The 24,727-nt window shown below is 46.0% G+C and overlaps 1 protein-coding gene across 13 annotated transcripts in view; it reads left to right on the forward strand.

Moving 5' to 3' along the window:
• Nucleotides 1-24,496, forward strand: part of ptprt (protein tyrosine phosphatase receptor type T) — a 108,310-nt gene extending 83,814 nt beyond the window's left edge. For all 13 annotated transcript variants that reach the window (XM_077578428.1, XM_077578427.1, XM_077578426.1 and 10 more), the window contains 16 exons: nt 2,475-2,567; nt 2,749-2,858; nt 3,697-3,784; nt 9,011-9,087; nt 11,340-11,376; nt 11,585-11,682; nt 12,064-12,180; nt 13,254-13,408; nt 15,317-15,452; nt 16,582-16,731; nt 16,830-17,003; nt 17,800-17,931; nt 19,456-19,581; nt 21,512-21,675; nt 22,434-22,569; nt 22,648-24,496. In XM_077578428.1, the coding sequence (XP_077434554.1) occupies nt 2,475-2,567; nt 2,749-2,858; nt 3,697-3,784; nt 9,011-9,087; nt 11,340-11,376; nt 11,585-11,682; nt 12,064-12,180; nt 13,254-13,408; nt 15,317-15,452; nt 16,582-16,731; nt 16,830-17,003; nt 17,800-17,931; nt 19,456-19,581; nt 21,512-21,675; nt 22,434-22,569; nt 22,648-22,701 (1,847 nt within the window). In that variant the 3' untranslated portion in view covers nt 22,702-24,496. The remainder of the gene's footprint in view (nt 1-2,474; nt 2,568-2,748; nt 2,859-3,696; nt 3,785-9,010; nt 9,088-11,339; nt 11,377-11,584; nt 11,683-12,063; nt 12,181-13,253; nt 13,409-15,316; nt 15,453-16,581; nt 16,732-16,829; nt 17,004-17,799; nt 17,932-19,455; nt 19,582-21,511; nt 21,676-22,433; nt 22,570-22,647) is intronic.
• Nucleotides 24,497-24,727: the final 231 nt, after the last annotated feature.

Genomic DNA, 24,727 nt, shown 5'->3' on the forward strand with positions numbered 1-24,727 from the left:
AATGGGCAATTATTCTCCCTCCGTTCCATTCAGCATAGCATTAGCCGAATGCAGGGTGATTATAGCTAATGGCAGCCATTTTGTGTGGCTGTAATGTGCCGGTGCTGGTAATTGAAGGTGAGAGCGGGCTTGAGAGAGACTCATTTTTAACCTTTATGTGCGGCCGCTCGGTGCAGACGCTTCTTGACTCTCTGCTTACGCAGCTTATATTTCATATTGTAGTCAACGGATTACTTTTAAACCGTCGTCGTCGTCTTTACTTTGTCTTTTTTTTGCTCTTTATCCAGTACGCAAGCGGCAAGCGGGTGCCGTCCCTTGGAGGATTCGCACCATTAGCGTAAACAGTTCATCTGTCAAATAGTGCGCTATTACGTTTAATAGCGAGACATTTCTGTCCAGAAAAAAAAGTGCGCCATTAAAACAACAGTGAGGAGCTTCTGGAAAATAGTGTGCCATTGAGATAAACAGCAAAAAAACATCTGTCAAAAAGTGCACCATGATGATAAACAGCGTGAAGCTTCAGCCAAATAGTGCCCCGTGACGATATGCATTAAGAAGCTTCTGCCAAATAGTGCCCCGTGACCATAAACAGTGAAAACGTTCTGGAAAATAGTGCACCATTGAGATGGACAACGACGAGTGTCTGCCAAAAAGTGCACCATTATGTCAAACAGTGAGAAACCTCAGCCAGATAATGCACCATTCATTTAAACAGTGAAAAGATTCAGCCAAATAGTGCACCATTTAAGGACAAGAATCCGAAAGGTCCCAGCAGGCATAACTTGCTCACACACACACATTCATCTACGTGGACACACACACACGTGGACACACACACGCACACACACGGGAAGAGAGACGTCTTTATCATCGTGAACGTTGTGGAGCTGCTGCTGCTGCTGCTATGACTCCATTTCATGGCTGGCTTGATGCACATGTGACCTTGACTAGCACACACACACACACACACACACACACACACACACACACACACACACACACACTGGTGGGTCAAAACCGTGTGTGCGTGTTTGCGTAGTCTGCGCACTCGCTCGAACAACAATTGTAGTGCGGATTGTGCACTTGGGCTGCAACCTGCAACTAATGACGACCCCTTCGTCTCTCTGGCCTGCACCCAATCAAGCTTCGATGTAATCATCTGGCCTCAAAATAAAAATAACAGCCTTCAAACTAACGACGCCGCACCGCCTCATAACAAGCAGCCACGCTCGGCTGGTTACCATGGAGACCCTCCATTAACAGCCGCTGATCTTTGTCGGACCGGCTCATCAGGTTCCTTTGTTGTGCTTGACGTAGCAACAGTGCTAACGTCAGAAGCTTCTGTCAAATGTCAAGTGCGCCATTAAGTTAAACAGCGAAAAGCTGCTGCCAAATAGTGAACCATTAAGTTAAACAGCGAAAAGCTGCTGCCAAATAGTGAACCATTAAGTTAAACAGCGAAAAGCATCTGCCAAATAGTGCGCCATTAAGTTAAACAGCGAAAAGCATCTGCCAAATAGTGAACCATTAAGTGAAACAGTGAGAAGCTGCTGCCAAATAGTGAACCATTAAGTGAAGCAGTGAGAAGCTGCTGCCAAATAGTGAACCATTAAGTGAAACAGTGAGAAGCTGCTGCCAAATAGTGCACATATACGTTAAGCAGTGTGAAGCATCTGCCAAATAGTGCACCATTAAGTTAAGCAGTGAGAAGCTGCTGCCAAATAGTGCACATATACGTTAAGCAGCGAAAAGCATCTGCCAAATAGTGAACCATTAAGTGAAACAGTGAGAAGCTGCTGCCAAATAGTGCACATATACGTTAAGCAGTGTGAAGCATCTGCCAAATAGTGCACCATTAAGTTAAGCAGTGAGAAGCTGCTGCCAAATAGTGCCCAGCGTCCAGTTAAACTTCAGTTGAGTTTGGAACAATTGCTGTTCTTGGAGTGTTTTGTGGTTCATCTTCAAACTTTGGCATCATTCGCCACCTACGTGGGAAATTTGTTTTCACTGTAATTTAGTCATCTGTCAAGTTTGATGTGCTTGAAATTTGGTAGCAATTGGACAAAATCTCTCGATTCAAGACAACTCCAACGGAAGACTTGCTGTGACTTTTCACGCTTGGCTTCTCGAGACTTTTTTCGTTGTCCTTCCCGTTCGACTCGTTTACCCAATTTCACGATGTTCAGTCAAATTGGCTTTGGATGCTGAATTTGAAAAATCCACATTTGTGCGAGCGCCATTGAAGCAGTTGAGCCTAAAATTGCCAGTTTGAGCCGAAGAAGCCGATTTGCGATGACTTTTCCGGCTTGGTTTTCTTCCGACTTTTTTGCAGGTCAACTCATGACAAACGCATTTCATGTTGCAAAGTCAAACTGTCTCGGGGGTCCGATTTTTTGGGCGCCACGCCGTACCTTCCGAATCACCGTCGTTGTCGGCGCATTCTCGGTAACCCCGACGCCATTTTGTCTTTTCAGACAGCAGCCAGCCGTCGCTCGCCCAACCCTCGCTGACGCTGCAGAGCTTCCCGTACGGCGGCCGCGAGTCGGTGGAACTCGCCTACCAAAGCGGTACGTCGGCGCACACACATGGAATGCGGGAGCACGCCGGACGGAACCGCCCGCATAAAACCCGCGCCAGCCGTTTGCATTAACGAGAAAAGGAAACAAAAAGAATAAATGAAGGCAAACGTGAAAAGAGCAACGATGCCGATCGGGTGTGATTGGTTTCCCGATTGATCCTTTTGGTCAGGTCAGTTCCAGGCGGGTCAGTTCCAGCCCGCCATCCGCGTGGCCGACCTCCTCCAGCACATCACGCAGATGAAATGTGGGCAAGGTTACGGCTTCAAGGAGGAATACGAGGTGAGCGCCGACGACAACAAGCACGATTGCTCATCATTTGGCATCGAGAACGTCACGACATCATCGGATAAAAATTGATTTGAAGTCCAGAAGGAATCTTATTTTGAAATGAGGAAAACATGTTTTTTTTTGTCAACTAATGACAATAAAATCCCAAATTTGCGACCTTGGTTTTTCTTTCTTTTTAATATAGGTTTATATTTTTTTAATTTAGCATAGTTTTAAAATTGTAATTTCACAGGAAATTAATGTCTTTTTAATATTATTATTATTATAAGAAAATGAGTCATCTTCAAGTCAATTTAGTCTTACGACTTTTTTAAATGTGTTTTTTGATTAACAAGACGTCCTCTTTTTAAGAAAAATGTTATAACAAACAAAATAACAACAAAAATGATTTTGACGGCAAATAGTTAAACGGAAAAAAATTAAAATCCATCCATGAGACCAAAAAAGTATACAGTATTAAAAAGAAGTTCAATTTTTTTCATCATATTACAAGAACAAAGACATTTTTAAAGTAAAAACAAAAGTCATATATATATATATAAAATAATGCGTAGAGAAAAGATAACCCTGATGTAGAAATGTTCCAAATCTTTTGTACTGCAATCAAATCCTTGAAACGTCCCCGGATCAGATGCAGCTGATTTCAGACTTGAAAAGTCCTCCTTTTTGTTTTGGACTTTTCCACTTTCCAAACTTGCTTGAGCTTTTTCTGACATTTGCGACTTGCTTGTGCTGCTTTTGGCGCCGGCGCCGGCATCGGGCCCACATGAGCTGCCATCACGCACCGCTTTCGTACCCTCCTCTGACTCGCTCGCGCGTGCGTTTTCAGGCTCTGGCGGAGGGACAGACGGCGCCGTGGGAAACGGCCAAAAAAGATGAGAACCGCAACAAGAACCGCTACGGCAACATCATCGCTTGTGAGTCCTGCCGCATTCTTTTCTCCGTGTTCGCATCCTGTGTTGTTAGCTTGAACTCGTCGTCTTCTTGCTTGTGGCAACCGAAGCTTTTGCTTAGTCAAGCATTTTAGCCGCAGTTTGTTGTGGGGATTTTTTCACCACGCCATATTAGGGCCCTAAATGACGATATTTTTTAGAGCGTGGGGGGAAAACGGTCACTTTATAAAGAGGCAAATTTGTGTGAATACGCGGTCGTAATTGCTACGACCAGGAAAAGCGTTTTTGTTTTTTCTTTTCAACTCTTCTCACGTCAGGTTTTGGGACGATTGCCACTTTCTTAAAAAAGGTCCAATAAATGAGTGTGTGTGTCCATGAAAGAAGAAGAGTTACACATTGGGGAGACATTTCTACACTAAGTTGGGCAAGAAGGAAGTTTGAAAGTCTGTGACTTGAATTTGAAGTTCCTGAATTTTTCTTCTCGATTTGACACGCGAACACGAGACAGACGACGCGTGATCTTAAAACCAAAACCACAAAACTCTCTTAACTCCACACGATCTTGACTTCTTTTTTTTTCTCAATAATTAAAGTGTAGCGGAAGGAAGTCATTTCGCTCCACGGGTCGTCAGATGATGAATAGATTAAGTGTTGAGGCGCTTTAAGAGCGTGAAAATGCATTAAAGGGCATCGCTTGTCATGCAGTTGCATTGTGGGTGCTGACAGGTTCGAGAACCGCCCTCCCACCCTCCCGCCCGCGCGCGTGTGTGTGTGTAAATGTGTGTGTTTGAGTGAGCCGCACATGACGAAAGGTCTCCGTGCGGACGCGACGGCTGTGAAATGAAACAAGCTGTCAAACGTGCGCCCGCAGGAGCGATGATGAATTTGCTGTTAAGCGCAAATGTTTTAATTAGCGGCGCCGGCTAATGGAAAGCGTCCATCTCGCGCAAAAGCTCGTTTTCTTAGCAAAATGTCGTCCAAAAGCCCCCGGGAGGTCACGTGGCCTCCTGGCGACCACGACGGAGGAAAACATTTAGCTTGAACTCCGCTTCACCTTTTTTTTTTTCATCTTCTTCTTCCTGGAAGCCGAGCAAACCTTGTTTAAAATTGCACGTATTGATCTGCTCGTGTTTGCTACACGCTGGGGAAAAAAAAGAAAAAAAATCATTTGCTGCGTCTCCTCGTCAACATCGCAAGCGTCGTCTTGAATCCTTTTCAACTCTCTTGCTTCTCTTGAATGCTTTATTTATTTAGTTAACGTTTGAGTTGGCCGTGTTGATGAAAATGTAAAAAATGTCATGAAACATCCCAAGCGTTGCCATTTTGTCTGTTTTGGAATTTCCCATTTCTGCTCTTTAAATATATTGGTCATTTCCATGTGAATTGATCAATTAAGGCTAGCTGATGTGCCCAAACCCCAAAAAAAATCTAGATTTTTGAACTCATTGGGGAAAATTACAATTTTAATCTAATAAACCCACCAAAAAAAAGCATTTATTTAAAGGTTTCATTTATTGAAAAATCATTCCTGTGCAAAATGCTCAGACAGTTTAAACATGAACTTAGTTTGAACATTCTCAACAAAGTTGTCAATTCAAATCCTGCCAGCACTCGCAGTCGCCCAAATCAAAAATGGAGTGACGTTGAAATTCACAATATTTTTAGCCGTCGGTGCAAAAACAATTTGCGTCTCATCTGCGGCGTGCGGCTAACGGCGCTAACCAAGCGCGGCGCTAACCAAGCGCGGCGCTAACCAAGCGCGGCGCTGTGCTTGGTTAGCGCTGACTGCGACGCAGCCGGCGTTTGAAACTACCGCCGCGATGGAAAGATGGCGGCGAACAAGTCAACAATTAGTGCCTCTCAATTAGCTTTCCAGATGATGACGAAGACGATGATGATGATGGCTTGATATTTTCAGGCTGTCTGATGAGCTTCAACAGAGCCCCCCCCCCCCCCCCCCCAAAAAAAAATCCATTGCCGAAAAGACACCGAAAGTCAGCCATTGTGCTCGGAAGATGATTCTTCTCCATGACACTGTACTGCTGCGTGTGCGTGCGTGCGTGCGTGCGCATGTGTGTCAACATTTCAAGTTGTTTGACACATCAGCTGGAGGGAGCTGTGCACTTAATAGGCTATTACACACTTTAATACCCTCCACCACACGCGCGCACAAACACACACACGGAAGCCTGTTGTAGGCGGATGGATGTGTGCTACATACGCCACATAAACAAGTTTGCGCACACACACACGCACACACACACACACACACACACACACAGCAGCCAGTCCATTAAAGTGGCTAACGCCTCCAGCTTGGACGACTCGGCGGCGAGTTAACTGATTAGCGAGATCCGTGACGGATGCAAGCCGAGAGGATGAGGAGTGTGTGTGCGCGAGTGTGCGTGCGCGAGTGTGCGTGCGCGAGTGTGCGCTTGTTTGTGTGACTGTTGAAGATTTGGGCAGAGGCGGCAAAAAAATAAAGCGCGTCGTTCAGCACTTGCGAGCTTTTCCCGGCAAACGTCATCACTTAGAACGTTAGCGCCTCGTTAGCTTGTTGCTACGCTAACAAGACCGCGGCGCTGGCTCATCCCATTTCTATTTTATTTCCTTTCATTCATATTTAAATTAGCATCTACACTTAGCTTTAGCCAGTCAGCTAACGCAACACGTGCACGTCTCCAATTGAAACAAATGACGCAATCCAATTCTTTCTGGCGGCGAGCGTCTCAACGGGGTCGGCGGCGAGCGTCTCAACGGGGTCGGCGGCGAGCGTCTCAACGGGGTCGGCGATCCCGTTTGAGTTTTCTTCCGCTAAACTTGTCCAGTAACGACCATGAGATGTTTTTCTTTCTTTTTTTTCAAAAAGTGAACGTTTCAGAAGAAGGAAAAAAAGGAGGTTGACGAGGCCTGGAGGAGAACGAAGCCCGGCAGACGATTTTGCCGCTTGTTAATGACTGCTTAGATTTGCGACTTTTCACCCTGCAACTAAAAGTCCACAACAGCAAAGACTTTTTTTGCTTTTACTTCTCGCGCCCTCAAGACATCGTCATCGTTGCTCCCACTTTACTGGAATGGAAGACAAAAGTCAGCAGCATTGAGTCTCCATAAATACTGAACAAGGTTGAAAAATATTTGGTTTTGCATCGTAGTTTGGGAGTCAAAATTTTTGCATCACATCAAAATGTAAGAAATCTCACATTTGTGTGTTTTTCTCATCATTGAACGCAATGAACCAAAAAGTCAAAACCCTGCCACCGTTTGGCTTTAACCCCAGATGCTAGCTAGCTAGCTAGCTAGCTCCCATGGTGCATGTTTACCTGCTAGATAAACGAGCGCCATGAAAGCTAGCCTGGGAGCTAGCTAGCAAGCTAGCTAGCATCTGGGGCTAAAGCCAAACGGTGGCAGGGTTTTGACTTTGTGGGCGTGGCTATGGAGCTGGCTAGCTATGACAACAAGTCTTTTCTAGCGCAAGTCTTTTTGGCCACACCCCCATTTCACGTTGCCATCGCCGCTCGGTAAACATATTCGGGACATTCTGGCGGTTTTTAGGTTTTGTAACATCACAAATTAGAGACGCTGCAAAATACTGTGATTGACACGAGAGGCTTGAAATGGAACGTTTTCATATTGTTTGGACATTTACTAGTACCTTGGTAGTAACTAGGGTTTCTTTAAAAAAAAAAAAAAAAAGGGGAATCAATACGTCTTTCCAATCCCGAATTTGATTCCAGGCTTTTCAGACTTTTAACCAAATTGAGAGGACGAACATCCATCTTGCCTCACAAAGTGAACTATTTCCAACTCTTGAATGCAGTCTAACTAGTTCACACACACGCGCGCGCACGCACGCACGCACGCACACGTTCAAACCTGTGGACCGTGTCCAGCTTTTGTGTTGTTTTGGAGCCAGCAGCTCCTGCCAAGTGGGCCCAATTAGAGGCTCCCCTCCCTGGGCTGGAGAGGAGTGGGGCCGCCCCCCTCCGCCCCCCTCCGCCCCCCCTCCGCCCCCCTCCGCCCCCCCCGGCACTCCCCACGGGCCCCTGCACGCCGTTCTGGCGGCTTGTGACACGACCCCGCGCAATTAGCAGCCGTCGATCGGCCCTCGAGTTCCTTCCGATAAAAGTGATCCGGTCGTCCGATCTCGGCGGATGAAAAAGTCGTCTTCTGCTGTGAGATGACTTTTCATTTTCTTTTGGGAAGATCACAAGTTTGAAGGTGATTGCTGTTGGTTTTGAAAATAAAATACAATTGTGATCGGCAGGTCTGACTTTTTAAAAGATCGGCGATGGGCCGGAAAATTGTGACGGGTGCACCGAGGGCTGCGCAATTCATCGGAATTCAACGACAATGTCAATTATTAAACTCCACAATTGCAAAATCAGCATCATTTTTGAGTTGTTCAAAATTTGGCATTTGGCAAACTTTCAATTTCATTTTAAAATAACACATTTCATACCGTTTCATCCAAAAGGAACTTGCATAATTGATAGCGTTTCAAAAAAATGCATTTGTCTTTTCTTGCTCATTTTCTTGTTTTGTGCCCAAAAAGAAATGATCGTCCTAATCATGATTTCAATTATTACCAATTAGGGGTGGGAATCTTTGACCGTCTCACGATTGGATTCGATTCTCGGGTCTGCCATTCGATTCAGAATGGATTTTTAATTCAAAATGATTTGCTTGACAATGAATTCTGCTTCAATTGACAGACGAGCAAAGAATGGTCACCATCGACTCCAGTCTGACTCGCTAATGCTAATTAGCGGCACTTTGAGCACTCAAAAGAACGTCCGTTGGTACAAAACGCTTTAGGAATGAATACAGAGAAGCTTCTTAACATGACGTGACTTTTTCCTTCTACTCTCCAATATGGCTACAACTTAACAGCGTATCAGAAGCACACTGCCCCTAAGTGGCCAAATGGTGTACAACATGAACAGCGCTCCCAATAAAGGCACACACAAACAAGGACAAGACCGTATCAAATCAATTCAATTTGGGGTCATTTCAAATGGATTCTGAATGGTAATAAATGAGAATCCTTTTTTTTTTTTGGCCACACCCCTATTGCCAATATCCTTGTTATGAATATTTTCCTCCTAACGGAGCAGCAGCCCCGCTTGAAGACGTTTGCTCCCAAGCGCTGTGTGTGTGCGTGGCAGACGTTGCCACGCAGCCGCTCGGCTGCCGCGCTTTGTGTGTCGGCGTAACTTTAGGCATGTTGTGTTTTGTCATCTGACCCCACAGACGAGCACACGCGGGTGCGACTGCAGCTGCTGGAGGCGGAGCCTCACTCCGACTACATCAACGCCAACTTCATCGACGTGAGTTGCACTCCGAGCGCACGTCGCAGCACAAATCTGACATTCTTTCCAAAGTAGACCCCAAAAAAAAACATGCCATGAAAAAGCGGCCATTTTGCTTTGACGCGGACATTTTGGCCGTCACTTTCAATCATCAGATCCAGTTAGACTTAACAAGATGGAATTTGGGAGGAAAAAGTACAGCAAGTCGGCCATTAGGGTTGGAAGTTGATTTTTTTTTTTCTTGGGATTTTTGTATGAAGGATTCAAAATAAATAAATGACGAAAAGTGAAAATAAAAAACGGATATCAAAAATCTAATGAAAACATTTCATCCAAAAGATAAATATGAATGGAAATAAAAACAGCAATGTATATATATATATATATATAGTAAGTAAAAGTCTTGAGATGCCGCATCCAATTTGAAGCGATCATTTTATTGACAAACTTTACACATTTTTGCTTTTGAATTTCTACCTGAGGGAGGAACAATGCTGACCATGTCAAATATTAGGGGTGCGAATCTTTGACTCACGATTCGATTCCAATCTTTGTGTCTGCAATTTGATTCAGAATTGATATTCGATTGACAATGATTGGATTTCTAGATGTGCAAATAATCGTCATGATCTACTGCAGTCTGACTCGCGAATGCTAATTAGCGCGCTAGTCACAGCATTTTGATCACAGCTGTTCATACAAAACGTTTCCGGAATGTTTAGAGAGACGCACGTTAACAATACTCGCATGCTGTAAAAAAAACAACAACTTTTAATTGGCATAACTTGATGGTGACTTTTTCCTTCTACTCTCTAATGAGGCAACAACTTTTCATTGTATCAGAAGCACACTGCCCCCAAGTGGCCAAATGGGGTACAACATGAACAGCACTCCCAATAAAGGCACACACAAACAAGGGCAAGACAGTATAAGATCATTTCAATAAAATTGATTTGGGGACATTTAAAATCGATTCTGAATCTTACTTGAGAATGAGAATTGTTTTTTTTTTGGGGCACAAACCCGATTAAATATATTCCTGTTTTGATAACATCATATGCATAATAACATGTTTGATGATGAGAAGAGGAAGGTGACCGTCAGGAAAAAGGATATTATGAGGAGGACGTCCGAGATAAGCAAATTGTGCTCTTGTTGGAAATGAGAAAATGAAAACCTGAACAATACAGCCCCCCCCCCCCCACACCCCCCCTCGAGACCCCCACCCGAGCACCCGCTGATAATAAAAGCCTTTTTTTTAATGAAAATGTGAAAGTGATCAATGTTTTCATCTGATGACGTGAGGCGACGGTTAGCAGCCGTGCGTGCGTGCGTGCGTGCGTGCGTGCGTGCGTGCGTGCGTGCGTGCGTGCGCTGGTCACTCCCACGTGTCCCGCCGAGGGAAGACAAAGCCCCCCCAAGCCCCCCCAAGAACCCCGCTATTATTTAATAGGATATTTATGCATGAATACAACCTTGACTTGTGCGGCGCGAAGGCGGAAGATGACTTTTGGATAATTGGGAGAGGAAATGAAGATGCAGGAAGGACGTGAGCTTTAAATGTGACAACAATTCATTTCAATCTGCAAATTGTGCAACAAAAGAGACGAGAAGAAATCAACAAATAAATTGTTAGCGATGAAGGCCACCATCATTAAAGCCACTTAAGGTTCTTTTTTCATTTATGACATATTTATTAATATCAACGTGGAAGTCAAACGTAGATATTTGAAAGTGGAAAAGAATTTCAATTCATATTGAAATGACATTTTTTATTATTATTATCTTTGTATTTGTGATGATTAATTATCTTTAAAAATGTTGCATTTCAAAATTGTGCTCATAAGAAGAAAATAGGTTGAGATTTACTTAACCTTTCCATTAGAGGTCTCTTCACACACACAAAAAAAAGAATTTCCATTTGTGGGCTGTGAAACGATTCAAGGAAGTGAAACGATTCGATCGGCTTTCATTACGATTTGATTCCATTTGGTACATTTGCCTTTGAGGAGAAAAAAGTCATTTTGTTGTCATGTAAGAAACGTTGCAACGAACGTGTCAGGAAGTTTCCTTTGACGATTTGACACGTATCTCCACAAAGGTCAAAGTGCAACCATTCCGTTGGCTTCCATTCCATGCGCTGGCGTCTTTTCAATTCAGAAATGATTTCTGGGTTCAAACCATTTTTCAAGGGTTTGATTGTATGTGTGGAAGATGCAACATTTGCTTTGGAATGTCTTTCGAACCAACGTGTCGTTTTTGTGTCTCAGGGTTACCACCGGCCCCGACATTACATCGCCACGCAAGGTAATTCAACGTCCGTGCGTGTGCGTGCGTGCGTGTGTGCGTGCTCATCGGGGTCCTTTTGGCCACGATGCTATTACCTCAACCCCCTAAATTTAAACCACCTGATAAAAAAAAAAAATGAAGAGCCCATGACCTCAAAGCCCCCAAGCTGCACTCAGCCATTGATATTGTGTGTGTGTGTGTGTGTGTGTGCGTGCGTGCGTGTCAGGGCCCATGCAGGAGACGGTGAGGGATTTCTGGAGGATGGTGTGGCAGGAGAAGTCGGCCTCCATCGTCATGGTAACCAACCTGGTGGAGGTGGGCCGGGTGAGTGAGTTGCAAAATGCCCCAACAGTAAACAAATGTCAGAAAAGCAAAGCGGAGCAAAGCGGAGCAAATCTTTTCAAATCGTTTCCGCTGGCCCGCCCCCGTACTTGAAACCCTACTTTGTTCATTTGAGCCCAAAACCCAATTCTTGAAACAAGACCTTGATACCCCAATTTTTTTTTCCGATTTTTTAAAATGTATTTTGAACCCGGCCCCAAATCTGCCACCCGAACCTTTGTGCGGGCTTGCTCATTTGAAGCCAGGGCCGATGTGTAAACGTCAAAGGTGACTGCAAGCCCTCGTTTGCGAGGCTCCTCCCACTTTCCACGCGCCAACGCGAAGCGCGTGGGCGGGCTGACCGTTTGGCGTGTGCGTGTTTAGGTCAAGTGCGTGCGCTACTGGCCCGACGAGACGGAGGTTTACGGCGACGTGAAAGTCACCCTGGTGGAGACGGAGCCGCTGGCCGAGTACGTCATCCGCACCTTCACCGTGCAGAAGGTGAGACGCCGACGCTCGTTATTGCGGACGGCGACGGGCGCCTGCGCTTTGAGTTTGCCAAATGCGTTTGCGTTGGCGTCATCATGTTGCGTGCGAGCTTTCCATTGATGAGCACGTTTGCACTTTTGAGGCTTCGGACAAAGTTGAGGGCGAGAAAGAAAAACAAACGTTTGTCAGGATTTGGGAGTCGAACGCGAAAGAAGGGAAAGCAAACGACGAGTTCCCGAAGGTGGCAACGACGTGGCACGCTTTCCTCCACCGTCGACAACAAAATTCATGCTAGTTTGCTTTCCATTGCTTAGTTAGTTACTTCTTTTCTTCATTCATGGTTGCTAGTTAAGAGTCATTATTTGGTGTGGTTAGTTTTAGTACATTGATATCATGTGACTGCATCTTTTCATTTTCAATACTAATACTTTCTTAGCTTGTAGTGTGGATTACTACTTATTATTTTAAGATGGATTCCTATTTATATTATTCATTACTATTTTTTATTATATATACTTATTCTAGATAGATAGACTGTGTGTGTGTGTGTAAAATCACCTGGAGGGACGATCCATAGATTTCCCAACATTTCTTGAAGAGTCTTCTTGGAGAGGAAGAGCGAGCGGCCATGATTTCTTTTTCTACGTTGTTCTCTTCCTCTCCCGGTGGATCCATAGCACTGCGCGCCTCCTCCTCAATAATTCACCAGGATCGATTCCACTGGCAGAGCCGTAGCCTCAGCGGGTCCTCAAAGGACAGGCTCTTGTCCTTCTCACTTCAGGCGAGCTCAGGTCATCGGAGACAAACTTTGGCTAGCTCGCTCGATGGCTAGCAGGTAAACCAGCACTAATGGCGCTAGCTAGCTAGCGAGCTAAAGCCAAACTGTGGCAGGGTTTCTAACGAGCTAGCTAGCTCTCTAGCTGGTAAACCAGCATCAATGGAGCTAGCTAGCTAGCATGAGGGGCTAAAGGCAAACTTTGGCTGGGTTTCTTCTTTCTGGACCGCCTCTTAAGTAACCAACTAAGAAGTGCCTGCTTGCGTCATCTCGTCAAATGATTTTTGCATTTTTGTTGTGGCGATTGCAGAAGGGTCACCACGAGTTGCGAGAGCTGCGGCAGTTCCACTTCACCAGCTGGCCCGACCACGGCGTTCCTTGCTACGCCACCGGCCTGTTGGGCTTCATACGGCAGGTCAAGTTCCTCAACCCGCCCGACGCCGGGCCCATGGTGGCGCACTGCAGGTACGCGCACGCCGGGCGGTCCTCGGACTCGCGCGACGGCTGCCGGCGAGCTTCGTTGGCCGGCGGACGCCTCCGCAAACGCACGCGTCGTCTTTGGAGTTGTTCCTTGCGAGGGCGGAAGGGAGAAATTGTGCAGAGGAGACCCAGAATGCAGCGCAAAGGGTTGAAATTCAATTTCAATGACAACATCGGCATCATCGTGAACAAAAAAGAAAGATTATTCATACTCATTTTGAGATGTTTAATTTTTTTAAATGACTCATTTATTTCATTTTGTCTGTAGTGTTTTCACTATTGAGTATTTTAAGCAATTGAATCTGATTAGTCGATTATTTTAATTTTGCATTTAAATGTATAAAAATTACTTTTATTAACCAGTGATTGGTGTTTATTTCATACTTCATAATCGTATAGTGATTTAAAAAAAAAAGGGGGGGGGTTGCACTAAAATTCAATCATTGTTTTCCAAAGTCAAAATAGATGTTTGCAATTATCTTATTTTGATTAAAGTTAGAAGATAATCGGTCTTCTTTCGTGAAGGACTTCCGTTAACAATTACTGTCGATATGCTGAAATTTGGACCATTTTCAATTAAATATCGGCTCCAAACAATTACTGGATTATTAAAATAGCTGTCGGTTAATTTGTGTCATCGATTACTTTTTGATGAAATGATTCATTTTGACAGCTTCACTTTAAGAGGAACTTGCATAATTGTAGGGTTTGAAAGAAATTCAATTAACATTTTTGTACATGTTTTTTGGTACAAAACGATTGTCCTAATCACGATTTCAATTCTTACCAAATGAACGGTGATGAATATTTGCCTGCGTGGAAGCAACTTGTAAACAAACGCACGCACGTTTGTCATGTCGACGTTGCGACGCATGCGACGTCTTCGGGCTCGCATGCGTCATTTTGCGTCTGCGCTTTACAATTTCTTCACATTTTGGTTCCCAGGAAACATTTAGTATTGCTAATTAGAATAGCTTGCATATGTTCTTTTGTGTCGCTCCTTTTTCTTGCAAGGAATTTCACAATATTTTTTCATCCCTTCACAACCTAAAAATGCCTCCTTTTTTTCAACTTTTTGAACTCACGCACGCACGCACGCACGCACGCACGCACGCACACCTAGTGTTGCCGAGTCGACATTAATCACTCAGGTGACAGGTAATCTGCAGAGGCTAACCCCCCCACGCCCCCCCCCTTCCCGTCTTGCTCTCCCGCGTCTCATTCATTACTTCTCCTCACACCTCCCTCCTCGTCCGTCCGTCCGTCCACGAATCAATCCATCCATCCGTCTCTCTCACGTCAACACTTGACGTGGTCGTGTTATTAAAGTCTGCCGTCAATATGTGGGATTTTGCCGGTGACAATCTGCGGCAGCTTCCGGCAAAAAGTACAAGCAGGCGAGTCGTCGGGGAACGTCGTCCCCCCCCAAAAATAGCATTAGTAGAATAGTCGTGCAATTGTGTTGCAGGCGTCGCAAAACATTTCAATTTGCAAAACATTTTCCGCGTTGTTAATAAGAAAAATAACCGCATGTCAACAATTTTGCAAGATTTTCTTTGGACTTGATTTTTCATTTTCCTTTTTCACCACACCGGTTCATATTTTGCTGTCATTTCACACGTGTATTGTTTTTGTTGTCTTTTGGCAAAATGCCAGCATCTAAATCTGAAAAATACAATTGCTACGTGACCCTTCATTGCGAGGTCAAAGAAACGAGACGCGATGGTGGCCGCATGTTGGCGAAGAATTTTTGCCGGCAACACAAAGCAGCAAATCCTTGAAAAAGTCGTACGTTGGCCTAGAAATTCAAGAAACTCGCTCATGTGACGGAAGAATGCTGTTTTGGTTGACTTTTTTTTTCAAAAGTGAAGTCAGCGTTGTTTTTGCCGACAGCGCCGGTGCGGGCCGGACCGGCTGCTTCATTGCGGTGGACATCATGCTGGACATGGCGGAAAACGAGGGCGTGGTGGACGTCTTCAACTGCATCCGTGAGCTCAGGTCGCAAAGGGTCAACATGGTGCAGACCGAGGTGAGGAGCGCCAAACCCACATTTGTTTCATGCTCAATATCGGCGCCAATAATCAGGGCTGATTCATTTTCCAGACGCTACTTTTTTTACGTTTAGAGTTTGCGAAGGCGCTCAAAAGGTCTGTAGTTAAAATCTGCTTGCAATCGGAACAAAAAGTGCAAATGAATCTTTGAGGGCGCGTGGGAATGGCACAAAAACCCCGAAAATGTCTTCTTGGAAGCAAAACGTCTTTTCTTTTCTTTTCTTTTCTTTTTAACCCCTCCCCCTTTTGGGGTGCAAATAGAAGCTGAGCTAATCCGTGGCTTTGGCACTTTATTACAATCGATACTTGAAGCCTTTGACGTCACCTCCGCAACACAACACAAGCCAACGCGCTCGCCGCACGTTGCTCGCTGCTGACTGACAGCCCTGAACAAATTGCTGCTGAATGGCGTGTGCGTGTGCGTGCGCGCGTGTCAACTGAGTGGGAGTCATTTGTGTCAGTGTCGAGGCTGCTGGATGCTTCTCTAATCCTCGTCTAAACTGCACACAGCAATTAATCTTTTAAAAGGCAGAGGTGGAGGAGTGTGTGTGTGTGAGTGTGTGAGTGTGCGCGCGTGTGCGTGCGCGTTTCATGTCACGAGCGCAGACAACGAAGGGCCTGGGGGTGAAGTGATTTTGAAAAGTCTCCCCTCCACGGGGGCCACAATCAGCATTCAGCGCGGCAAAGTTGCCACAACAGATGCGGCGCTGTAAAGTGGGCCGAGAGGGCGGCGACATTAGCATGCGCTGACATTAGCATGCGGCGCGCCGCTCCCGGCACAAAGAGCGCGCTTGATCCCCAGCGCACAAACATTGCAGCGCGCGTCTGCCGCAAGTGCCTCAAATGAGACAAAATGAAAGCAAAATGGCCGACTTGCTGTCTTTTCGGGCTTGGTGAGACTTTTGTGCGCGTCTGCTCGTGTCAGACACGCCCACCCAATTTCCCGTTGCTCGGTCCAAGTGGCTTTGGGGGCTGAATTTTCCAAAGCATCCAGAGGGCGCCAGCGAGCGAGCGAGCGAGCGCGTGTGGTGTCAGGCTGAGGTGCGCAAGCGCAACAAAGGCGACTCGCCTGCCGCCTGAAAGCCGGTTGTCGGTGCGCTTGTCCAGGAGCAGTACGTGTTTGTCCACGACGCCATCTTGGAGGCGTGCCTGTGCGGCAACAGCGCCATCCCCGTGTGCGACTTCCGGGCCATCTACTACAACATCAGCAGGCTCGACCCTCAGACCAACTCCAGTCAGATTAAAGACGAGTTCCAGGTCAGAACCTCCGAGATGTCGCTTTTTTTCCCAGCTGCGCAATCGGCCGTATCGCTCGCTCTATCGAAAGCTGCTTCTTCTTCTTCTTCCTTCGCCAGACCCTCAACATCGTGACCCCTAGAGTGCGGCCCGAGGACTGCAGCGTGGGTCTGCTGCCCCGCAACCACGACAAGAACCGCAACATGGACGTCCTGTCGGCCGACCGCTGCCTGCCGTTTCTCATCTCCGTGGATGGCGAGAGCTCCAACTACATCAACGCCGCACTCATGGACGTGAGTCGGGACTCGGGTCCAAGTCTTCGGTCGCGTCAGAACATCTTGCTGAGTCGAGTGGGACTTAGTCACGTACTGGTTGTTCAAATCTGGAGTTGAATGTCAAGTGTTCGCCTTCGGGTTTCAAGCAAATCACAAGTTCCAAAAGGCTTCGCTCTTAAGAGAATCCCAAGAAAAGTTTGTTGGACTCCCAACAGGTCGCGTCTCAAGCGGAGATGGCAAATCCCGAGTCCAGAAAGTTTATTGACCTGCTTTTCCCATCTGCGTTTTGTTTGTTAGCAAAGCTTGGAGTATCCAGAGAAGTACGGCACAGATGTTCTAAAGTCCAAAGAGAAGGTTCGATTCCCAAGGGAGGGTTTTAGTTCTGAAAGTCGTTTGTAATCCTGATCACAAGACAAGGTTTTAGTCCTGAGAGAAGGTTCTTGTTCAGAAAGCCAAAGGATGGCTCTAGTCTCAACTGAAGGTTCGAGTCCCGCCGGAAGGTTCCAATTGGTAGCAACGCTTGTATTATACAGAGAAGATTCTACCGCAGAGTGCAGGTTCCCGTCCAAAGAGAACATTTTGGTCCGAGAAGGTTTCACTCCCAAGAAAGTTCAAATCCGACGAGGTTTTAGACTGGAGAGAAGGTTCGAGTCCTGAGAGAAGGTTCAGGCAAAGGGTTTTCGTCAGTCCCAAGTGAAGCTTTGTCACGCCAAGTCAAGTGTCTTGTTGAAAATGTGGATTTTCAGCTGCAAACGATAAACGGCGCGTAAAACGTTCACGTGGTCGTCCTGACGCTCGCCGGCTTCCTCCGCAGAGCCACAAGCAGCCGGCGGCCTTCATCGTGACCCAACATCCTCTGCCCAACACCACGGGCGACTTCTGGCGGCTGGTCTTTGACTACAACTGCTCGTCCATCGTCATGCTCAACGAGATGGACGCCGCTCAGGTAGCGAACGCGACCATCCGAACGTTCAAGCGTTCCTTCGCCACTCAACGGTTGAGTGCGCCTGAAAAGAGGCCACGCCCACTAAATGTACTAAAGATTTTGAACATACAAGCGGCAGGTGTCCTCCTCGTTGTTTCAACTCGATTTAGAGTGGACCGATATTGAGTTCAATGGAAATCTGTAAGTCGCCATCAAGTTTTTCACGCTAGAAAGTCGTTTGTGAACCCAACAAATGCTGGAAACGAGACAAAGAGCCATTTCGGAACAAATTGCGTGGGAATGCCAAAGATAAGATTTGAAAGCATGATGTGAAAATAACACATTTTCAATTAACTCTTTGACTGCCAAAAACGTTAAATAACGTTTAGTAAAATCCTATGGAGGAATGCCAAAGACGTTAAAAGACGTTTGTTTCAAAACAGAGGTGAAACTAACCATTTTCTATTGTTGCTTACTGAAAAACGGAATAAGGTAGAAACAAACTTTTTTTTTCTGATGAAAGATGAGAGTCCAATCTTTCATTTGGTAGTATGTGTGTTTCCATAGTCCAAACACAACATTTTCTGTGGACCTTGAAAGATCAGTCAAAATGCTTAAATCGGCTGGCACCCACGGCATCCCTTTTCTGAAAACGTCTGGCAGTCAAAGAGTTAGAGCTGAATGATAAAGAATAAAAAGAAAACTTGAATTGCAATCTGCCTAAGGTGGGATTCGAACCATCGCCTCCTGAAAAATGTAATTGTGCGAAAACGCTAAGTAACGTGGAATCAAACAACAAATTCCCAGGAAGGCGTGAATTTTTCAATCAAATCCAAAGTGTGTAAGTTGGATGTCTTTTGCACGGCAAAAAAAATGTGGAGAATAAAAAGCACCTGAAATAACGAGACGAAGTGCAAGTTCTGCAGAAATTGCCTCGGAAAGCTGAATGCTTATGAAGTGACTTGAAAGGTCAATTGTGTGAAAATGACAAAGTATTCATTAGAGTTGAAAGATAAAGAATAAAAAGAACACTTGAATCCGGGAGGCGGCAATTTTTGAAGAAAGTCGAAATTTAGATGGAAAAGTGCAGTCAGTTGGTATGCATGCATAGTCCATATTTGTCCATGGATAAATTGGCAAAATTACAGTCGGAGGTGGGATTCCCACCCGCGACCTCCTGGTTACTGGACAAAACAATTTACAAAGCACTGAGCAGTACCAGGCAGGTGTTGATGATGCTTCGAAAAAGTCCGTCCCGTTGAAAATAAATGTGGAAAAGTTGATATTTGACGTTAAATTGTGCCAATACCGGAATCAGACGATAAATAGTTGAAATTCCAACGGTGTCAATCGGAACTATTATGAGGAGTTGTTTCTCTGCTGCAAAAATTGTTGAGAATAAAACTGCCAATAACATATGCGGGAATGCGTCAGCCGGCTCGACTCGCCAATTCGGCACCGGAACGGCCGCCTGCAAACCCAACAAGTGCAAATAATCCACAACTCCCCCCCCCCCACTCCCCATCTCACCCCCCCCGGGCTCAGTTGTGCATGCAGTACTGGCCCGAAAAGAGCTCGTGCTGCTACGGTCCTGTCCAGGTGGAGTTCATCTCGGCGGACATCGACGACGACATCATCAACCGCATCTTCCGGATCTGCAACATGGCCCGGGTACGAGTCTCCGCCTTCCTCCACTTCCCAGGCTGATTGTCTGACTCGTGGCTGCGGCCGCCCGGTCGCCGCCGAGCTCTCGCGTTTCACGCGCTCGGAGCCGCTCCAGCGTGAAATAGTGGCAATTGCGTCCGCACCTTGGCGCCGTCGGGGACGGGTGCGGAATGGGGGCGTTAAGCGGGAAGCGGAAAACACCCCCTCTCGGCGGCTAGCCACAATCCAGAAAATGTATTTGGGAAAAAATCACCTCTGAAGAACATTCCATTGCTTCTGGTGGAAAATAAAAATCAAGGCTTACGATGGCGTCGCTTATCGATTACTCCATTGATGACGCGATTGATCATGAAGTGCGTTGCGGCCAACCGAGTCCGCTGGCTTTCGCTCCGACTCGCCATTTGGGGAGGAGTGACGCGCGTAGGGCCGCCGCCATCTTACGTGTGTCTGGCGCCAATAAATTCATGAGGACTCTTTGATTTATTAAGCCACGCTGATTGTTTTTTTCCAAACATAAGACATGTCGCGATGCTCATTTTCTTTTCTCTTCCTCAAGAGACCACAAACAAACCTCAGAAGCATCTTAGTTATAGTTAATTAGTTAGTAGTGGCGAATGGCGGTCGGAGTCCGTTAGTATTAATATTGGTTCCGGCAACTTCCAGGTGCCGCAAGTATGTTTTGGGCTTTTTTTCCCAGCCAGAGTTACGATGCGCTGACAAAGGGTTCTAACTGCCTGTGGACGCCACAAGATGACCTCGAAGCACTACTTTTATGTCATAACTCGTTAGTTCCTCGGCACCAATGTAATAACAAAAACACGTCTCTTGACACATTTCAATTTGCCACAATACTACACGCTTCTCAAATCTTGTCGACCAAAAAGCGCTACTTTTGTCGACAGGAAAGTCCTCAACTCACTTTCACATGGAATTTTTTGGCGACAAAACACTACATGTGTCTGAAAAAAGCCCCTTCGTTCCCTTGAGCGTTGTTTGTTGTCACTGATTGGTGGTAAAGGAAGCGCTACGTTTGATTGTTGTTGGGAATTTTGGTGCGAGACGGCAGCGAAGCCGCACGGAGAAGCCGACGATCGAAAAAGCCGACGATCGAAAAATCCGACGATCGAAAAAGCCGACGATCGAAAAAGCCGACCATCGAAAAAGCCGACCATCGAAAAAGCCGCCGCTTAAAAAAGCCGACGATCGAAAAAGCCGACGATCGAAAAAGCCGACGATCGAAAAAGTCGAAAAAGTCGACGATCGAAAAAGCCGACGATCGAAAAAGCCGACGATCGAAAAAGTCGAAAAAGTCGACGATCAAAAAAGCCGACGATCGAAAAAGCCGACGCTCGAAAAAGCCGACGATCGAAAAAGCCGACCATCGAAAAAGCCGACCATCGAAAAAGCCGACCATCGAAAAAGCCGACCATCGAAAAAGCCGACCATCGAAAAAGTCGACGATCGAAAAAGCCGACGATCGAAAAAGCCGACGCTCGAAAAAGCCGACGCTCGAAAAAGCCGACGCTCGAAAAAGCCGACCATCGAAAAAGCCGACCATCGAAAAAGCCGACGATCGAAAAAGCCGAAAAAGTCGACGATCGAAAAAGCCGACGATCGAAAAAGCCGACCATCGAAAAAGCCGACCATCGAAAAAGCCGACCATCGAAAAAGCCGACCATCGAAAAAGCCGACCATCGAAAAAGTCGAAAAAGTCGACGATCGAAAAAGCCGACGATCGAAAAAGCCGACCATCGAAAAAGCCGACCATCGAAAAAGCCGACCATCGAAAAAGCCGACCATCGAAAAAGCCGACCATCGAAAAAGCCAGCATGCTTTTTCTCAGTCGGCGTGCTGCGGCCGCTTTCTCCCATCTTGACGACGAGCATGAAATTGTAAGCAAGCGCACCCCTCAAGCTGTCCACCATTTTGTGCTCAGCCTCAGGACGGCTACCGGCTGGTGCAGCACTTCCAGTTCATCGGCTGGCCGGCCTACAGGGACACGCCCCTTTCCAAGCGCTCCGTCCTGCAGCTGGTGCGGCGACTGGCCAAGTGGCAGGAACAGTACGACGGCGGAGACGGACGCACGGTGGTGCACTGCCTGTGAGTTGCAAACTTGTTTCTTCTCATCGCTCGCATCGTCAAGCGCTTTCTGGTCAAAAGGCTTTTGAAAATGCAGTTTTGCAAAATGGGATTCAAAAGTCAGTCGTTCAACCCTGGAGGTGGCGCATTTGACAAACTTGGTTATGATATTTCTCGTGCGAGTTGAAGGCTTGTAAAAGACGAGGATGACTCCTGGCCAGGTAGGCAAAGCGTGCAAAAGCTTTTAGACGCCTTTGAGAGCACGGAGAAAAGCGAGCGCTCCTTCCGCCTCCGATGAAAGGATGACCGGCAGCAAAGTCTGTTTATTAACCTCCACTCACCCACACAGGCGACCATTCACTAAGGAATCAAAGACATCGGAAAGTTTCTTTAAAAGGAGAAAAAAAATGAAGATGTGCTTGTTGGAAAGGAGAAAAAAAAACATGTTTGAACACATTCCAATACTTTTAAATGCTGTGCAAAAACGTGGACGCGTGTTCACAAGCTGTTTTCTCCTGTACACACGTGTCTTTGATGTTGCATATACGTCACACATTGAGCAGATATTTAAAAGCTCTTCGACACGTGTGTCTTTGATGTCAACGTTACACACAGATGTGCTAAAGTGCTTCTACATACGTGTCTTGGACGGCTACACAAATGATCCGCCACACACACACACACATGTGTCTTTGATGCCAAAGTTGCACATCAGCGCCTCTATATTGGTGTGTCTTTGATGTCTTCTGCGGATAATTATTTGCTGCGTTCCCACGCAGCACCGGCGGCGGCCGTTCCGGAACCTTCTGCGCCATGTGCAGCATCAACGAGATGATCCAGCAGCAGAATATCGTGGACGTTTTTCACACCGTCAAGACGCTGCGCAACAACAAGACCAACATGGTGGAGACCATGGTCAGCGACCAATCCTTCCGCCGCTCACGTTTGTCCCGAGCAAGCCAGACGCGTGACACGCTTTGTGTGTTTGTACAGGAACAGTACAAGTTCTGCTACGAGGTGGCGTTGGAGGCGCTCAGCTCCTTCTGAATGGTCGCCGTTGGCAACTCATGGATGCGCAAAACAAGCGGTCGCCGGCCGGTCCGTGTTGAGGGAAGTCGAACGTCATCCTTGTACAGTCGCTTCCACTTTTGAATGTTGTCTCCCCCTGCAGGCCACATGCACACTTGTTGCCTTTTAGCCCCTTACACGCTGGCCATCCTTTTTCCCCCCAATATGCGTGTGTAAGGCAGCCGTGCGGGACGGAGACTTTACATTTACACCCGCCAATTTGTGTCCAAAGCGATCAACATGAAATGATCTCAATATGAGAAGCCGCAACGGCGACTTCCTGAAAGGTTCGGACGGAAAAACGCCGGCTATACCACGCTACACCGTATCACAGCATTTGTTTTTTCTTGGCTCTTTCATGTGTGCGTGAAAGGTATCGATGCAGGATGGAGGAGAGGTTTGTAGTCGACCCGAAAATTTCCTTAACTGACATAAAATGATCTTAATGCGTGAAGCCGCAAGGTGAGTTCTTGAAAGGCACGTGCAAAAACAAAAAAAAACGCCGGCTCTACCGTGATTACTGAATGTCAGCCAATTTTTAGTTCTTGAATGCGTGGTTTGAAGTCAACCTGCCAATTTGCTTTATGTTGAAAGCAATGGACGTACAATGATCTGAATAGGAAAAGCCGCAACGGCTTTTCGAGGTCCGTCTGAACGGGTGACCGAGTGAATGAACTGTTAAAGCTCTTAAGGCAGCGTGAAAGGGGCCGGTCTGGTGTTTGACGCATTGAAGTGCTGCATCCAATAAAACACGATCCGGCAGCCGCCATGTTTTCATGCCGTTTGCATCCGTGTTGTCGGAATATTTTCCCGCGTCCTTTCCCACCACAAACGTTCTTGATGGCTCCAACGATTGCGCGCCTTCCAACGCTGATGTCAGCTTGACTTCATTTGGAGTCTGACAATCCTTTGTTGTCTTGACTTTTTTTTTTTTTTAATTCTGCCTCTTGAAGCCCGTTTCACCGGAGCAACATGAAATCTGGTGCACACGTCTAACGGGAGTCGACCCACCAAAAAGTCTCATCAAGTCTTGTCCCCCAAAAATAACAAGTCGGCCATTTTGGCTTGAATCTGTCATTTTAGGACAATTTCACACGGCTAAATCTTAGCAAGATGAAATTTGACGTCGATCACAAGCAGACCCACAAAACGTCAAATTTTGCTTGCTACCAAATTTGCATCCGACACAGATCAATGAGGCTAATTGCGAAAATGTCGCTTTTTTTATGATTTTTTTTGTCATTGCTTGGCGATGAATTTTGATGATCAAAACTGAAACTTAGAAGCGCCCCCTGCTGGCAGAACAACTAGTTGAAGCGCGAAAGTGGCTCGTGTGCTGCGCTACCGAAATTGTGCCGGCATTTTTCTTGTCATCTCCGAGCCGCCACCATTTTGTTTGTTTTGTTCAAGATGTCGATTGAGATTTTTGTGTGCAGCATGTGGCCGTGCGTTCAAATGCGCGTTTTTATTTATTGTTTTTTTCCCCTCCAAATGTGGACAATTCCTTCCTGTCCAACTTTCCTGCTTTTCTTCAATCTTATTTGTATTTTGATTTTTTTGTGGACTCTCCAGTGAAGCTTTTGTGTGCTGCACTCAAGACACTTGGTTTAATTTAATATTTGTATTCCTGGGGGATTTTTTTTTTTAATTTGTACTTCATTTCTTTTGCATTATTAAAAAGAGATATTTTGTCCAGAAAAGTGTTTTTGGATTTGCTTGTTTGAAAATGTGCTTAAGGTATCAAATAATAAAGGGACCAAAATGCTGAAACGTTTCATGTGTTTCTCCTCATTTAAGATGATGTCAAGTACACATCAAAGACACCTCGTCACGCATATTTACAGTAAAAATGTTTCCATACAATGTTGACATCACATTTACTGACACGAGTTCAGCTGCACATTTCACACAGTATGTTTACTAAGACATCAAAGACGCATCAAAGGCATACATTTATCTATCCTAAAACGTCTTTAAAAAAAAGACCACGTAAATATAGTAAAGA

The sequence above is a fragment of the Vanacampus margaritifer genome, chromosome 10 (genome assembly GCF_051991255.1).
Source record: "Vanacampus margaritifer isolate UIUO_Vmar chromosome 10, RoL_Vmar_1.0, whole genome shotgun sequence".
Classification (NCBI taxonomy): domain Eukaryota; kingdom Metazoa; phylum Chordata; class Actinopteri; order Syngnathiformes; family Syngnathidae; genus Vanacampus; species Vanacampus margaritifer.